Source organism: Poeciliopsis prolifica, unplaced genomic scaffold (genome assembly GCF_027474105.1).
Source record: "Poeciliopsis prolifica strain line A6 unplaced genomic scaffold, Auburn_PproV2 SCAFFOLD003, whole genome shotgun sequence".
Taxonomy (NCBI): Eukaryota; Metazoa; Chordata; class Actinopteri; order Cyprinodontiformes; family Poeciliidae; genus Poeciliopsis; species Poeciliopsis prolifica.
Genome location: NW_026562378.1, coordinates 10,072,262 through 10,089,068, shown reverse-complemented (window position 1 = coordinate 10,089,068; position 16,807 = coordinate 10,072,262). Strand labels below are relative to the sequence as shown.

General features: G+C 41.8%; 1 protein-coding gene across 3 annotated transcripts in view; it reads right to left on the bottom strand.

The window, feature by feature from the left end:
• Positions 1–16,807, bottom strand: part of rassf5 (Ras association domain family member 5) — a 30,410-nt gene continuing 13,603 nt past the window's right edge. For 2 of the 3 annotated variants that reach the window (XM_055027207.1, XM_055027208.1), the window contains exons 2-6: positions 15,073–15,212; positions 4,246–4,362; positions 2,568–2,859; positions 2,355–2,470; positions 1–1,957 (exon numbers count right to left, since the gene is read on the bottom strand). In XM_055027207.1, the coding sequence (XP_054883182.1) occupies positions 1,814–1,957; positions 2,355–2,470; positions 2,568–2,859; positions 4,246–4,362; positions 15,073–15,212 (809 nt within the window). In that variant the 3' untranslated portion in view covers positions 1–1,813. Of the gene's footprint in view, positions 1,958–2,354; positions 2,471–2,567; positions 2,860–4,245; positions 4,363–10,315; positions 11,252–15,072; positions 15,213–16,807 lie in introns of those variants that run through there. The other variant, XM_055027209.1, reaches the window with a different exon arrangement.

Below are 16,807 nucleotides of genomic sequence, written 5' to 3'. Positions count from 1 at the left end.
CACATTTCAATAAAGAGGTTACCTTTTATTTCATTTAAATTTCTGTACAGGTCTAGTCCTATTTATACACAGTTGTACAAGTAAAACTAAATAAATTGCAAAAATAAAGCAACACCCTATACATAATTTCACACGGATGGTTGTGAACCATGAAATAAATAAAACGCTCACACACACACGCACATGCACACGCAAACATGCACACACACTCCCACATGGGATTTGCGGAGGGAAAAGAGGAGCATTCTGAAAATGGGGATTAAAAGAAAAAAAAGTACAAATAAAAACCAACGCCATTCCAGAAAATCGCACACAAGCAGAAGGATCCACACTTGTAACTCAATCAGGCACCTGAATGTGTGCTGAAACCCACGTTAATGCAGAAAACACATGGGACAAAAGGCACTGCCAGCAGGAACAGCTCGGGTGGTGAGGATGGGAACACACAGGTGTGGGTTTTACAGGGAAGTATGTGCTCATGGACAGCAGGCCTCACTTATCTGAGGATTATAACAAACATAAGAGTGTTTAATGGATCCTCTCTACGCAGGATGACCATGCGCACACACACCAGTGGAAATTATGTAAAAATAAAAGAAATCATATTAGCAACAACGTTAAATCTTTTCACTCTTTTTTCCAGTGTCTACACAATTTATATGCATTCCAAACATATCAAAGCCATTATTATTTGTTTTACATATTTTTGTTCCTTTTTAGGGGTCAGAAAATGAACTAAAATTCATGCCCAGCCTCAGAGTTGTGGCCTGGATCAAGACGTGCAAAACAGAAGCTGATTTTTTTTTCTTTTTAAATCCACCACCTCCAATTCAATTGAAATCCTCCTTGTAAAAGTCAGGAGGTGAAAACGTCCTCTCTCATTCAAAAACAACCCCCAAACAGCAAGGGTTTGCTTGCAACTAAAGGCATAAGAGCCTCATCTCATCATCACTCCAGGGTTCTTAGTTGTGGATTTAAACAGCAAAACCAACAAAAACAAAAAAAGGGAAAAAACTAACAACATCTGGCATCAGTGGACATGTTGGGACTGAGTGAATTAGAGGAGAAAAACGACAAGCATCTTTCTTACTTTCAGATCATTTCATGTATGGGTGAACATATGTAAACACTTACTAAGAACATGGTGGCAGCAGCATTGTGCTGCTGTGGTGGACAGTAAGAGGTCGAATGGATCTAATTCTGCTTTCTGTTCAGTGAACTGAAAGCAAATCAAGTATTCTGTTTCATGACGTTTCCTGATCAAATTGGCAAATCCAGAAAAAAAAAATTACATCAGATGACATCAGACACGTCATGTCTAGGAAAAACAAACACACCGTATGATTGTCCTTCAGCTCCAGCTCGATCCAGCTAAAAGTAATCATGCCTTCTGTTTTAATCCTAATCCTATGTGCAGGGCAGATGAGCTGAGAGACTCATGCATAAGTAACACTTGCAGTAGCAGCAGCAGCAGTACTTGTTGTAGTAGCAGAAGAGAAGGGAAAAGTTTAAGAAACTTTGCTGATTCACATCAGTCATAAAAGAGATCTCAAGAAGAAGGTTGCAGTTCCAGATCTTCCTTGGCAGGGTAAACAACTGTTGTCCTGATCCGGTTGTGGAGCCTGTAAGGGAGCCTGCGTACGACCTGAGAAAGTATATGCATCAGTGTGTCTCTTGTCTGTGTCTGAACGTTTGTCGACGAGGAGTCCAAAGGTAAGTTCAGCTCAGGCTCCGCTCTCTGAACTCAGATCACATGGTGTCCTAAAGGTCCGTGCATCCCCGGGTCGGAGACATCAGGGGTCGGGGTCAGGGGTCAAGGGCTGTGCTGTTGAAGGGCCTGCTCCAGCTTCTGTCGGTAAATGGTGTACTTTTGCTGCACAGCTCGCACGCGCTCTGCCTCCTCTTTCTCCAGGATGACCAAGAAGTTTTGAAGCTCGGGGACAGAGAACGCGTGCCACTGTGGAATGAAGAGCGAAATCAAGGAAGGACATGAGTTCACTCTTACAGCCTCTTTTTAATTCAGACTCTTGTTTTCACTTTGAATTTATAAAACTCTGCCTCTGCATGAAAAGATAATGCACATGCACACAGCTTTGTTCATAGTCCATTTCCACATTTTACAAGAATCTCAATCTCAATGGGCTTCATTAGGATCTTATTAAATTATAGACCAAACCATGCTTTTCAGAATTTTCTAAACTATTGCACTACCCTTTGTTGGTCTGTTACACAAAATCCTAATAAAATACTGCAACCAAATTCGGTTGTAATGTAACAAAATGTGACAAAGAGAAAGCTCTTCTCTTGGAAAGCATTATATTTGCATGATTGTACGTGTTTCAAGGCTCCCTCACCTCAACCTCTCCAGTCTCATTTTCCTTTAGGACAAAGGTGAGCTGCTCAGGATCTGGTCCTGCTATCAACCGTAGGACAAGAGGATGTTCAGACAGAGGGAGCTTCTGGAACAAGTCTGTACCAGGACAATAACAAAAAAGAAAAAAAACAAAAATCAGGGATTTGTTGGGCATAATTTGCATTAAATAACATATGCGGGGTCTTTTCCTCACCCTGTCCGTCTCTGTGCGTCTGCCTGTACAATGCGAACTTGCGAGGATCGTCCAGCACCATGAACTTCTTCAGCAGGCCCTGTATCACCTCGCTGGTGGTGGTCAGAGAGCCGATGTGGATCTGCTTCACACAGTCGCATGGTAAGTAAAAGGACGTCCGCTTTTCTGTACGCTCCTCCTGCTCTCCATCCTGGTCTTCTGACAAGGCGCGCCCCCGGTTGCCCTCCACCGTGACCGGCCGACTGAGTCGCAGGCGGACCTTGATGAAGCCGGTGAAAGACCCGTCTGCAGCCTGAAGCACATAACGGAAAAATGGCAACAAAGGGGAGAGTTCAGAACTAAAATATGTTCTTTAGCAGGAATTAAATACTGCTAAAAAATGTACATACATGAGCGATGAAACTATCTTTTGCAGTCAGAAAAAAAAGTCCAACGTTTAATTGTGATCAACAGGAAAAAAATATGAGTTCACTAAAAAATTGAAATTCCATGTGACAGAATTGTTTCCATATCTGCAAACGGTGACTTTCAAAAGTGCACAGACTCCTGAAAAAATGCATTTGATTTTCTGTCATAAACATCAAGAGCATGATAAATCATTCCTAAACCTTTTTCTAGCATATTTTAAAAGACATTAAGCAAAATTCAAAGCAAAAATCACACATTTATCCGAGGACAGTATTTTCTAAAACCTGGAAGTAAACATGTCATATAAACATGTGTCACTTATGCCTTTATGTTGTAAAAGCAACATCGGATTAAGGTTCCACATTCAATCTTATCAAATTCACATCTGCCATCAGATATTATAAAACTGATTAACCATAGAGTTGAGCTGGCTGGACCATTCCTGACATTTGTTTGTTTGAATCCTTTTGCTAAAGCAATGATATGCAAAGAGGTGATAAGCGTTAAAAAACTGGACTTTATACAAAATGAATGAAAAACATGAAACATAAATTGGTCAAGGAAGTTGCAGAGAAGCCGACAAATAATTTCAACTGGTACTGGCCCACATATAATCTCCCAAAACCTTAACGGAAATTGTGTTATGATCCAGTAAATCTGAATCTTTTCAGGCTGTTAAGACTTCTGCTACATAACACCGGCAGCACTCATTCCAACACATGAAAGACTTAATGGGAAGAAAAGAAGAAATTTGAATGGGCTAGTCAAAGTTCAGAACTGAAAACGTCGGTGGAGTCCTTAGAAGAGCGCTGACAACAAGACTCGTCCTCCTGATCTGACAATTTGGAGAATGTCTGCTAATATTACCAAGCTGAGGGCTGACACTCATAAAATCTAAAGGTGATTCCATTAAGTTGTGAAACTGCACAGTTTCATTTGATATTCACTTGATTTCACAAAATACTACCAATTTTTCATAATATTATTATTTTCCCTCACAAAAAAATAACCTGCTTTCCTCCAGTATTTACATCAAATAGTACAAATGTGCTGCTAAACAGCACAAAGTAACAATTCTAATCAACCTTATTAGTTGACAGGATGACAACGCTTCTTTCGAACACATACTAACGCAACATACTCTTTTATGTTTTTCTAAATCATCCGTTTGCATTCCTTTACCACAAGGAAGAAACAAATGTAATAAATAAATTAACATAGTACTTTTTCCATTCATCTATAATTAGACTTGATGGTTTCCAGAACTTACCAGACTCATGCCATTTTCAGACACCTGAGAGTTGTACGACTCTATCTTGGCCCGGACTTCTTCCTCCGACAGCTCCTGAGTGCCTCCTCTCTCCTCTTCCTCCTTTGTTTCACTTTGCTGGAATGAGAAAGGAAATATCAGTAAGTAAGTGGAGGACTCTCATGATTGAATCAGTGCCCTATATTTTACAGCAGATGGCGCTGCTACAGTAAAAAAGACAAAAAAAAGAAATAAAAATTTCATTGAGGTTTGGAAACGTTGAATGAGCACAAACTTTTTAACCTGTATTTTTTTTTGTCTTTGAAGGAATTATTAAACTGATGAATGATGTTAATGATAATGGAGTTAAAAAGCCCAAACGGAACAGTCTCCATGCTCTTTCCCACATAAAAGAAAGCTGCTTTTATTTATTTATTTTTGCTCGTCAGCCATCCTCAGCGGTGAGATGACTCAATACTCCAGCTGTATTTGGAGTCAAGAAATATTGTGAATGGAGGTAATAACACAGTCGACACGAGAAGAACGCCTTCCCCCTCGCTCTTATTCATGCCTCTGACGGAGAGATGGGGAGTGAGGGAGAAAACGCATTAAAAAAGGAGGAGAAGGATGAAGGGAGTCAAACAGTGGGAGGCCCTGAGTGAGGGGTGAGAAATGATGAAAGAATGGGTGCTGAGCAAGCCTTAGCAACACAGAGTTTGACTAGGTTATTTATAGTACAATGAGATCCATCCTCTCTATCTCACAATAGCTTCTTCTCCACCCCCCCTCCGCGCCACTTCCTTCTCCCTCTTTTACAGTTTGTTTGCATTTTCTGAGGCAGTGGGAGAGCGTGGGAGGAAGAGAAAACATTGGAGGGGGCGGGGGAGGAGAAGAACGGGGGCTGACGGGGTCACGGCTGCAGGAAGGATGAGTTTGTGCCTGAAGTACAGACAGACAGGCTGCGATGAATCCTGGAGGACAGGAGAGCAAGAGGAGCCCGTGGCATCGTGAGGGATAAAGTTTAAGGATGGTTCTTGAGTTTAGTTCAGAAATATTCAATTGCAACTTGGTGAAATGGCAAACATTACTCTGTGCAGCACACACACTATTCATATCTTTTGAATATTTTTTTCTGGGGACCTGAAATAGACATATTTGGACTTCACGTGAAGTGCTCTGTGTGGCTGAAAGTTCTCACCACGATGACACAAGTTTGTGCAGTTTCAGCAAAGATCTTCTTGGATGTTGGGTAGTTAATAAAACATTTTCTTGACCGGTGATCAGACCTTTTAGAAAAAAAGAAATCTGCCTCAGACAGTGAAAGTCAGATCAGCGCATCTACAACATCCCAGTGTATGAATAATTATTGGCTCAGTTGACTGTACCAGATTTATATGCTGGGACTGGATTTCGTGTCACTTTAGCCATTAGGATGTTTTGCTAGTTATTAATTTTGTGACCAAAAACAGCAACGATAAAACTCTGTTAGGAAAGAAATAACAAATTTCATTTTTTGTAGTTTTCTGCATAAATTGCTCAAATTCTGGCCTCCATGTCTGCAGTGAAGCCACAATCGGCAAACACTGAAAGTCTATTTTATCACCTCATCACTGCAACATTCACCGGTGTTGCACACAGCACATGTTTTTGTTTTGTGAAACACACCATTGCCATGGTGACCTGAGGTGGTGGGAGCGTCATGCTGTGGGATTGCTTTTTTTCAGAAGGGACGGGAAGCAGGTCAGAGAATTGATGGATCTAAATACTCGCAGCAAAACTTTGTCTTTTATTTATTTAATTTTTTTTTTTACAGATGCTTTACATCTAACCTGACTGAGTTTCAACTATGTCGCAATGTTTCTGGGACTTAAATTTCTGTCTCCCATGTGCAATTTTTCCTTCCACTTCACTTGACTTCCCAGGAAAATATCCAAATTTAATATATTAAAGTTTGTTGTTATCACATGAAAAAAGGGGAAAAGGAAAGCAGGCATGAATACATTTGCAAGCTACTTTACAGTCAGAAACTTCTCAGTGCATGTAATAACACTGTTAAACAAATAATCAATAAAACAGGAGATATACTGTAGAGATGCTCCAACTCTGACCTTTTGTCTTTATCTTTACACACTCATAACCTATTGAGTTTACTGACCTGTTCTCAAGCATAAAAAAGTCAAAGAAAAACACAATGAAGCTGCATAAATGTTGAGCAAGCGCTGAGCGCTCCAGGGTTGGGAAAAGAATCTGAGGGTTATTGTATGTAGGAGTCGGACTCCTTCCAGAATTCCTCACAGTTGAAAGCAACGGAGTGAAAGGAGCCTTGCAGGAATTCCTGCGTTTGTATGAGAGTTTCTAAATGTAACGGAGGCCGTGCCCTGCCCTCCCATTCTGCATACCAGTGAGAGTGATGGGAGCACAATGGAGCAGGACGGAGTGGGTGTAGCTTCGGAGTCCCACGAAGTTACCCGGTTGGGCCGGGTCGCTTTGGAGCCGCTGACCGAGAGCACACAGAGTCAGAATGATGAACAGCTACATCTGCAGTAACTACTAGGAGGTCATGTGTTGTCAGGGCTTCGTGTTCCCTCTGTCAGGACGTACTCTTCTGTCCAAACAACTTGCACACACAGGATGTTATCTGCTTTTACCTTGGCTTGAAAAAGTATTTATAATCCTTTTCATGTTTTATCTATCACTGAAAAGCACAGTGTGTTTTATTGGGATTTTAAAATCAGCACAAAGGAGTTCATAGCAGTGAAGATGATCGTTTTTGCAAATAAAAATTTAAGAAGTGGTGCCATGAGAAGTGGGTATCATTTTTAACTGATATCCCTAAAATAATTCACTGCAACTAATTTCTCCTGGAGGGAGTCTTATTAAGTTGAGGAGTTAAAGGTTTGTGGTAACCCTGGAGTAGCTGCAGAGATCCACAGCTCAGGTGTCGACGCCTGGATCTGGTCTTGAATTAAGTTCAAAAGTCTACCGTTTTGAACTGTGTGGAAAACCAGCACTGCACATCACCCAGAAAACACTATCACTGTGGTGAAACATGATGGTGGCAGAATCATGTTGTGGAAAACTTTGTGTTCATGTATCACATATAATCTAAAAAAAATAAAAAATCTTTAAGTTTGTGGAGACAAAACGTGAAATAGTTTCAGCTTGTGTTTTCAATCTCTTGTAGAACACAAACAGGGAAAATTTACCATCCCTTTCAACTCAGAGCAGGGCATGACACAGGTGATTCCCTACTAAGTTTATAAAAAGCCCAGCCTGATTGCTGAGAGTCTAGCATCTGTTAGCTGGATGTTCAGTTCCTGTCTGGTGAAGATAATAACACTGCAGGTGACAGAGAGCAGACAGATGCCATGTTATCTAATCCATCAGTGTTAGTGTGGCAGGTGTCGGGTGAAAACAAATGTGTAGGATGTCTGACGGCCATGTAGGCGATACACACACACACACACAGAGACAGACACATATATGCCATGAGGGTGAAATGAGTAATCGTTGGTCTGTCTTGCACTGCTGACATGAGACAAGAGAGGTCAGGACTGCTTGAAATGTCAGAGCTGCAGCATGCTCCATGTTTCCTTAATCTGACCAGCTGTTCATTAACCTGTGATAGCCAATGCCAAATCACACCATCTGTGTTTCTGTGTGAGAATAGATTGCATGTGCTAGTGTGCAATGAACGCAGGGTGTTGGCAGAGAGCGTTTGCACGAACACACACTCACACATGAAGTTTTATTTTCACAGCTTTCAGGTTTTCTCACATGTGAGAGAGAGAGTGTGTGTAAATGTGTTAGAAGATGCAAAATCATGTTGTTATTCCTTCAGAGAAAACTGGTTGTGTTGTACAATTCAATCTGACAGTTTTCACATATAATACTACTGATTACTGAATAAGGAAATGCGTTTTCTTCACATCCTTAAAAAATAGAAATATAGTATTATGGGTAAACTTCACGCTTTGTAATATGAACCCTTCATACTTCAGAAGAAACAAACATAATTATGCTCAAATGTATTAATGACATACTGAATTTTTATTGTTATTTTTAAATGGTGTTTTGAGACAAATTTTCCAGTAATTTATTGATAATGGCACAAGAAATTCAGGTTTACTCTTTTGAAGACCAATAAACTTTAATTTTGTAAAGAACACTTTGCACTGGACCTGGAAAAGATATCTTAAATATCCAAAATAAAACTTGACAACCAAAACCAATAAATGAACTGGAAATAAAAACCTCACACAACAGAACACATAAATATAATGGATTATGACGTCTCTGTTAAACAATCAATCAAAATGGAAATTATTGAGCTCACTTTAATTTATTGTGCAATTGCTTGATTAATTGTTTGCTGTGACAAGTTTAGAGACTTCCTATAGAGTACAGATGTATTTATAGTCAGATTCAATTACACACAGATTGCCTTCAACAATTAGGTGACTCTTTAAGGTTATTCGGTGACACTAGATTTTATTCAGGGGTATCAGAGTAAGAGGGGCTGAATACAAATGGCTCCTACATTTAGAGTATGTAATTGCAAAGGAACATGAAATGTTTTACAAGGAACTGTACATATTCATACAGTTTGAATGGATCACGTAACCAGATACTTTCTAGCTCAATTATATTGGATCAAATTCAGCTACATCAAGATTACAGTTACTGCAGCAAGCTGCATGAATGTCTCCAAAGTTTTCATGCAAATATGCATCTAAGCTGCAGAGATACCACCCCTTGCTTTGCATGCGCGTGTCCCACGTTCAACAGCTGCACACCCGCCCACACTGGCACATACATGCATAAATGCAGACCGGCTGATCTGAAGGAAAAACGACAAGCTGTGGAAATAATTCATAAAGGATGAGACTGTGCGGATGCAACTAAAAAAAGAAAAGAAAAAAGACATCCCACTGACACAAATTTAGCGATTTACAGCTAAAAATAAAAGGATGCTGTGTGTATCCACAGGACGCCACTCGGATCTGTTTGTCCCTCTTTTTCATATTCAAATAAGGGGAAATAAAACCCAGAACCCAATCAGTTCCTGACTGAATGTGCACAATGGCTCCCCTCTATGTTCTCGCACCTAGGAGTTCAGTTTTATTACAATTAATGCCACACTATTTGTCCGTGGATCTGTGTTAACGCGTCTCCATGCTGACAGATCTGACACCTTAAAAGCCGTCTGTGTCAGCAACCCTGACTCTGCGCCGCTGGTGAATTATTCAGAGAATACACCGTCAGACAACCAAAGAGAGGCCAGGACAAGGTCAGCGTGAGGCAGCCGGAGGAGTCGCTCATTAATGCAGCCATCCAAGCCGCCGTGCCTCAGTGACAGTCACCCGCCGAGCATCCTGACCCTACACACACAGACATGAGCAGAACTCCAGAGGGCGAGCAGCGCTGCATGTCTGCCGCCGCCGCTGCTCCATCAAGCAGCTCTGTGTGAAGTGACCGAGTGCAAAGCAGAGTGAAATTTCTCAGAACATGCAAACGGAGCCGAGAGTTGCCATGGCAACCACAAAGTACTGGTAAAGTGATCTGCACCTTGCACGCACAAACGACGACAGAAACCGGGCGCACGGGCATCGGCGGCGTTTCTACAGAAACCTCTCCCACTCGGAAGCAGTGGAGAGGAAGCCATTATGACGGCTGGCTCAGATCATTAGCATCTCTGCAGACACATTTTGTCCGCCGGCAGGCTGGGCTGAGGAGACTGGAGAAGCAGCAGCAGGAGTTCAGTTTCAACTCTGAATGCCTCAGATGACCGAGGAAGGAGTTGAAATGGGTTTTTAAGGTAGATCATGGACAAACAGTGCAGATGTGTGAAAGTAACTCCCCTCCTGTACTCTCACACACACCTAGAGGCCTGCTTGAACAACACCACCACTTCCTCTCCAGACTTCTGCTTTCAGGCTGCATTTTTTTTCATATAAATGACAGGGTTTTTTGTTGTTGTTGTTGTTTCCAGACACACTGAATCAAACCATCTTATCTATCAAAGAGTCTCCCCTCCACCTCTTTCATCAACATCTTAATCCATCGCGGAGAAAATGATGCAGATCTGTACCTTCGGTGCATGCTTGGGCTTGCGGAAGAATGAGGTCTTGGCTGTGACGAAAGTGAAGTCCTCGCTTTCGTCGTCCAGGCTGCAGTACCCGCTGCTCATGCTGTTACTGCTGGTCATGGAGGGGGTCAGCACCGTGCTGACGGTCATGGAGAGGTCTTCCAGGACACCTAAGCGGCGGGCGGCTTGAGGAGAGCGTCGGGTCGTCTCGGAACGTGGCGGCTGAAGGGACTCTCAGCCGCAGTCAAGAGTCCGAAAGCATCCAACTGTCCCTCGCTCACCCAGGAGAGGTCAGAGCCGCTGCGCTGGCGCATTCAGTTCAAACGGTGCCGGCAGTGGGCTGGCAGCAGCTGAGCTCGACTCGGATCCGGCACCGTGAAGCGCCGCTGGAGAACGGGACCAGGAAATACAAGAGCGATCACAGACGTGTCACTTCCTCCTCACGAGCCTGCGTTCGAGAAAGCTCTGGTGCTGCTGTCACAAACAGGCTGCAGAGCAGCTCTCTGTCATCAGCTGATGCTCCCTCACGCAGAAGGCCGGGACTCCTTCATGTCCACACCGGTTCAGAGTCGGCTTACAGCCTGGTGTCAAGTTAACCCCGCTCACCTGACGGCACCTGCTAAGCTGGCAGACGAATGAAGGCATGCATGCAAAACCACATCCTGTTTCAGACTGGGCTCTGCGTCACACTGGCGAAGGGGGCAAATGGCAGCTGGGGTCAAGTTCTGGCTGTGGAGCAAAGCAGGAGCTCAGTGATCCCCATCCGCTCCCAAAGTAGCAGAAGAGATTTCTGCGGAGACGACGAGACGCTTTCCTCCTCTCTCCATCGCTTTGGACTGATCCCTCCCACACAAGAGCCTCTCTTTCTCAATCCTCCTCTCTCTGCGATCGTTTCTCTCCCTCGGTCTCGCAACCTCCCTCAACCATCTGTGGTTTGAGCGTGTTATCAGGCGGAGAGCGCCCTCCCCCTTCTCTCTCCGTTCTCTCTCTCTCCCCCTCTTTCTCTCTTCCTGCAGGCAACTGCACCCTGCAGAGCACGGCCACTTCCTCTCGCAGAAGACGACGAAAGCAACAGAGAGGTGGGGGGTGGACGGAGGAGAGACATGAGTAAACAGAAAGACAAACGTTGATGAGCTGGAGATATGAAGCCTCACTGCTCTTGCATGCGCCAAATGTTTGAATGGCGGAGACAGGAAGCAGCAGGGCCAGGAAACATGGCTGCTATATTGCTGAAATTCTGTCATTGTGTGTTAACAGTTGACTTGAAACCGGCAAGACCACCAACCGGGTGTGTCTCGGTGGGCTAGTGTCATTAAAAAGTGAGATTATTTATGTAGTTCAATAGGAAAAGTGAAACTCACGTTATTTACAGAGAAAACCGACAGTTCAATTGGGTCAGTCATAATTTTTAATAGAGAAATGTTATGTCACAGGCGAGACAATAATGAGGAAATTCTACTACTGAGGCTAGCTGTTCACAGAGTGCTGCCTCTAAGTATGTTTGTGGAAAGTTGAGTGGAAGGAAAAAGTGAGGTAGAAAAAAGGTGCACAAGCAGCCTGAGCAAAAGACCCAGACAACTGATTAGATATTTCTGTTTAGATGAAAGTAAATTTATCATTTTATTTTTGAAATCTAGCTGCTTGAGGTTTGCTCCTTCAGTGAATTTTAAAGCTCTAAGTTAGTACGGTTTAAGGGGATTATTTTTATTTTCCAGACAGACTTGGCTATTAGAACAATCTGGGCATTTTTAAAATCTCAGACAGGAGACAGACTGACACGATCGCCTCTATGCCATGGTCTAATGATGAATTTCAAAAGAAGCCACTACTGCAAATACTGTACAGTACATAAAAACACGTTTTCCTTCCTCTTAGTTTTCTAATATATTTGGATATAACACTATAAACAGCCAGCTTCTTGCTTCTTTACCCATGACTGTCTAGTTTAATAGTCTTTTTGCAATCATTTACAAAACTCTATTTTGGGTTTTCGTTAGCTGTAAGCCATAATCGTCTGAAAGAACATAAAATTACTTGGCATAAATGGATTCTTCAATTACGTTGTAATTTATTGAAATGCACCTTTAAAAGCTGAGAGATTCCCAAACCTTCTGTCTTACGTCTGCTGATTTTCTACTGACGAGATGGGTTTGTGTCGACTAAGAGGAATAAAATATTGATAATTTACCCAGTAAAGGCGACTCCAGTCACCTTTGACCTAACACTGAATACACAATCTGCCCTTTCTCTCTGGGAGTGACCTCCCATGTCAGAAAAGAGCCAAAGCCTCCCCCTTCATGATATCGATTCCATCTGAACGAGCTTCAGTGAGCTGCTTTTGAATCTTCACAAATGCAGAACTGGTTTCTGTTACGGTAGAACTGATTCACCACGTTACTCTGCATCTGCCTGTAAGCTTCGGTTCTGCTCAAAGGGAACCACATGCAGATTTGTTCCTCTATAAACGCTAAAGGGGAAGATCGCAAAAAGGGGGAGTGGGATGCAAAAACACACACACACACACACACCCCACCCCCCCACACACACACACACACACACACGCGTCTCGGATCAATGAAACATGGTCAGTGCTTTGAATTGTGAGTGCAGCCACAGCAGCATCTGGGCGTGTGGGGATCAATTTTTGCTGAGATACACACAAAGCAACAAAAGGCTGTTGAAAAAAAAAAAGCAACCAGACACACAGCTACAGCGATAAAACAGAGCAAATGAAAAAAGGGGGACAGCAGGAAATAAACACTCGTCTTTTCTCTGCTTTCACTGCTGTGATATTTTGTGCCAAACCGCAGTGTACACAGAGACAAACCTCAGTCTCACAAATATGTGCAAAACAGGGATTGCACTTGTTTTGCTTCTTTTAGGCATAGCTTATTATGATGAGCTTGTTGTTCATTTGCTTCCTAAATTCAGCAAACAACATTTTAAGGGCGTACGGGAGGTGTGCACTGCCATAAATGACAGAGAAACACACATCTGTTAAGCATCATATCCAGCACAATAACTAATAAGTTGCACCCCTAATCCTTAGTCCAGACAAGGATTAGGGGTGCAAAATCAGAAAAAAAAGGAATTATGATAGTATGGTGTTATAATGTGATACGGATATAAATTATGAAAAACCCATATTTTCCTGTCCTTAGTCTTAATTTTTCTTCATCACATTGTCCCCGTAATTCTTTGTAGGTTTTTGCATCCCAGCCACTAAAAATATGCATCAAGTTTGGGCAGAATTTGTACGCGATTGTGATTGCTATATTTGCAGAAATTGACATTCTCATGAAAAAGCTCCTCTGGTATTGTTGTTGCTGTCTTCCCTGATCGGTCTCCACGCTTTTATTCATTTACAGAAACATCCAGTTTGTGTGATGTCACCTTTGCCCCATGTGTTCTTCAGGTATCGATCTTGGGCCATGAGATCCCACGATATTAAAATCTCGTCAAAGGGATGTGCGTGCCACATAACATCATTAGTTTGCTGTCAGCATGTGATTTTATCTGGTGAAGTGTGTGTTGGTGACATGGGCCCTAGATTTGACAGTAAGTGCTTTTGGCTTCTTAGCTTGTACCAATTCATGGAGCTGCTATTTGCACAGTTTTTGAGTTGATATATGGTGTTTAGGATAGTAAGAACATTGTTTACTAATGATTTGTGAATTTGTTGATATAAATAAATCCTGAAACTGTTATGCCCCTTTTAGATGTGCTGTTAGTAAAGTTTGCATCTGCTTTGTAGCTTCGTTTAATTGCTGAACTAAAGAACTATTTCATTTAACCTCCATTTGACTGTCTGCAGATTGAAATCCAAACTACTTAAAAAAAAACACTATTTATTAGGATTATTAGGATTTTGTTCTTTTGAAAATGAAAGAAGGACAAAAGTCTGTAAAGTCAACCCGTCTTTTATTCTGGGTTTTCTTTTTTCCTCACTAATGGAAACCTGGAAAACTCTAAAAGCCAATTAGATGGGGGGGTTTTCCAGCTGTATGAACCCTAAACAGTGTTATCTAGTCCCTTAAAAATGTAGTAATCTTAATAGGCTCATCTCTGCCAGTAAAATACAGATTACACCAACACTGATCCTGCAGCCCACTGTAACATTAACTCATAATGGAGATAGAACAGATTTACATAATTAAACCAAACTCCTTTCATGGCTCATTATTTGAGGATTAATCTGACACAATTGCATCTTAACTTTTAGAAATGATTTGAGATTAAAGGAAAATGTCGACCAACATTCACACTTATGTCAGTCTGTGACGGGGGAAGGCGATCAAAGAAAACGTGTTGGGATAATGCAGCTTTGCCGTGACTGACGTCCCTCGGGAGAAACAGTGATTAACCTAATTGGTTTCCTCCTCCTGACAGGAAGAGAGGGAGTGAGGCCATCATGGGCCAGAACTGATTCGACAGAGTGAACCCCTGCTGCTGAAGAGAGGTGATGGGGAGTCTAAAAAAAAGAAAAAAAAAAAGCGGGGAACTGGAGAGTCAGCATCGGAGGAGGTTGTAGGCAGATGTTGATTTAATGTAGCGTCCGGTTCTGGGAACATTCTGTGAGCGAAAAAGGTAACTGAGGACATAAATAAATCCTGAAGTGATGCTGGATAGCCTATTGTTGGAGCGGAGGACGTTTACGTAACAGTGGAGGCATGGAAAGATGACGCAAAGACAATCCTATTAACTATAAAGAACCGAGTCGTGTTCACCTCGCTCTTCCAACCGAACCCAGATTGTCTCACCTTGAACCGAGGAGCTGCAGAAGAGGAGGAGGAGGAAGAGCGGTCTTTGGGACTTGGGCTACCTTCCGTCTCTCTGTCCCTCTGGTTGCAGTCGAGCCGGACCTGTCTCTCACACTCCAGGTGACAGGTGTAGCTGCAGTCTGATGGGACGAAAAAACACACATCAGTTCATGCAGTAACCAATCAGCGGACAGGACTGATAAAATAACATAATTAATGCTCCCCCAGAGGCGTCCCACCAGCAGCAGTGCAAGACGAGGAAAGTAGGCCAGAATTAAAACTTGATTCTTCATAAAAAGGAAATGGCTCCATCTAGTGGTGGAAGCCAGACTCACCTGAGGAAGACCTAAACCTTCAATGATAAAATGTGTTTAGGTGCAAAAATGGGTTTGACCCCAGATGCCTGCACACAGAAAATAGAAAACAGAAAATAGAGAAAGCCAAATAAGTAATAATATTACTTAATAAATGGGTTAAGTAACCCATTTATTTTTTGTAACTTACAAACGTACAAAAAAGTTTGTAAGTTTGATCACTTACAAACTTCAATTTTGTTAGTGAACATCTCCTATAAGTCTCTTCTGATCCAGGCCCATTGAAAAACTCATAATGGATTTATAAGCTATAATGTAGAGCTGCGTTAAATGACTATAATGTACTACAGCAATGAACTGACTCTTAAAGCTTTTAAGTGATTAAGTATAAAGCAGTTTCCCCGACATACAATATTCAACTGTGATCTGCTTCTGCTAAAAAAAAAAAACCTCTTAAAATAGTTGTCTTTTGTTCTCTGCTTTTAGACTAGCTCTATGTGGGCCTGCCTGCTATGCCTCCAAGACTTTCTTGTGGTCAGAGGTTTTTCCCAGCCTCAGATCTCACTTCACCTCAATGACACAATAGCAGAAAAAAAAACAGAGACTATAAAACTGCCCAGGCCAGAACAGCTTTCCTCTAGGGGGAAACGGGAGTCAAATAATCCTCAAAAACACTTTTTCGCTTCCTCTTATCATTTACCGAAGTGGCCTTTTTCTTCTGAAATGTAATTTAATAAAAAGCAAGTAATTCCAAATATCTAACAGAAGGTGAAAGAGTAAAAAAAAAAGGATAAAATTGCAAAAGTGAATTATGTTTTGCTGTTTGTTTGTTTGTTTGTTTGTTTTTTCATTGACATGCTAAAACAGAACAGGTTCAGTACAGATAAAAAAAAAATTATCCTTATATTACACTCATATTAACCCTTTGTCAACAAGATTTTCAGTCTTTTTGTAGGGATAAACATGACAAAACCTTTAGAAAAAAACATCGCAAAGAGATCATATTTCAGCCATCTGATGGCTATTAAAACAAATAAATTCCTGAAAAAATAAGATAAACCCTGTTTTTCCCTTTCCCTGCCAACATCAGTGACCTTTTCCACTGGGAAGAACATAATGGCAGCATGACTTGGTGACTTGCACTGAAAACAAAGATTTATTTGGTTAAAATCCAACTTAAATGACTTTTTTTTCCTGCAAGAAATAAACTTCGGAAAAATACAAAAGAGTTGTAAAGACAGTGCAACTCTGTCAACTACTTAGCTTTGGCGAAGAACAAAGAAGGAAGATGTGACTACACATGGCATAATATATACATGTAAGGAAGACACTGATAACTGAAGGGGCCTGCACTGGAACAGGAGAACAGATATAAGTATGTGTGAATGACAGCAACTGGATTGGCAGATAAACCGGGAGAA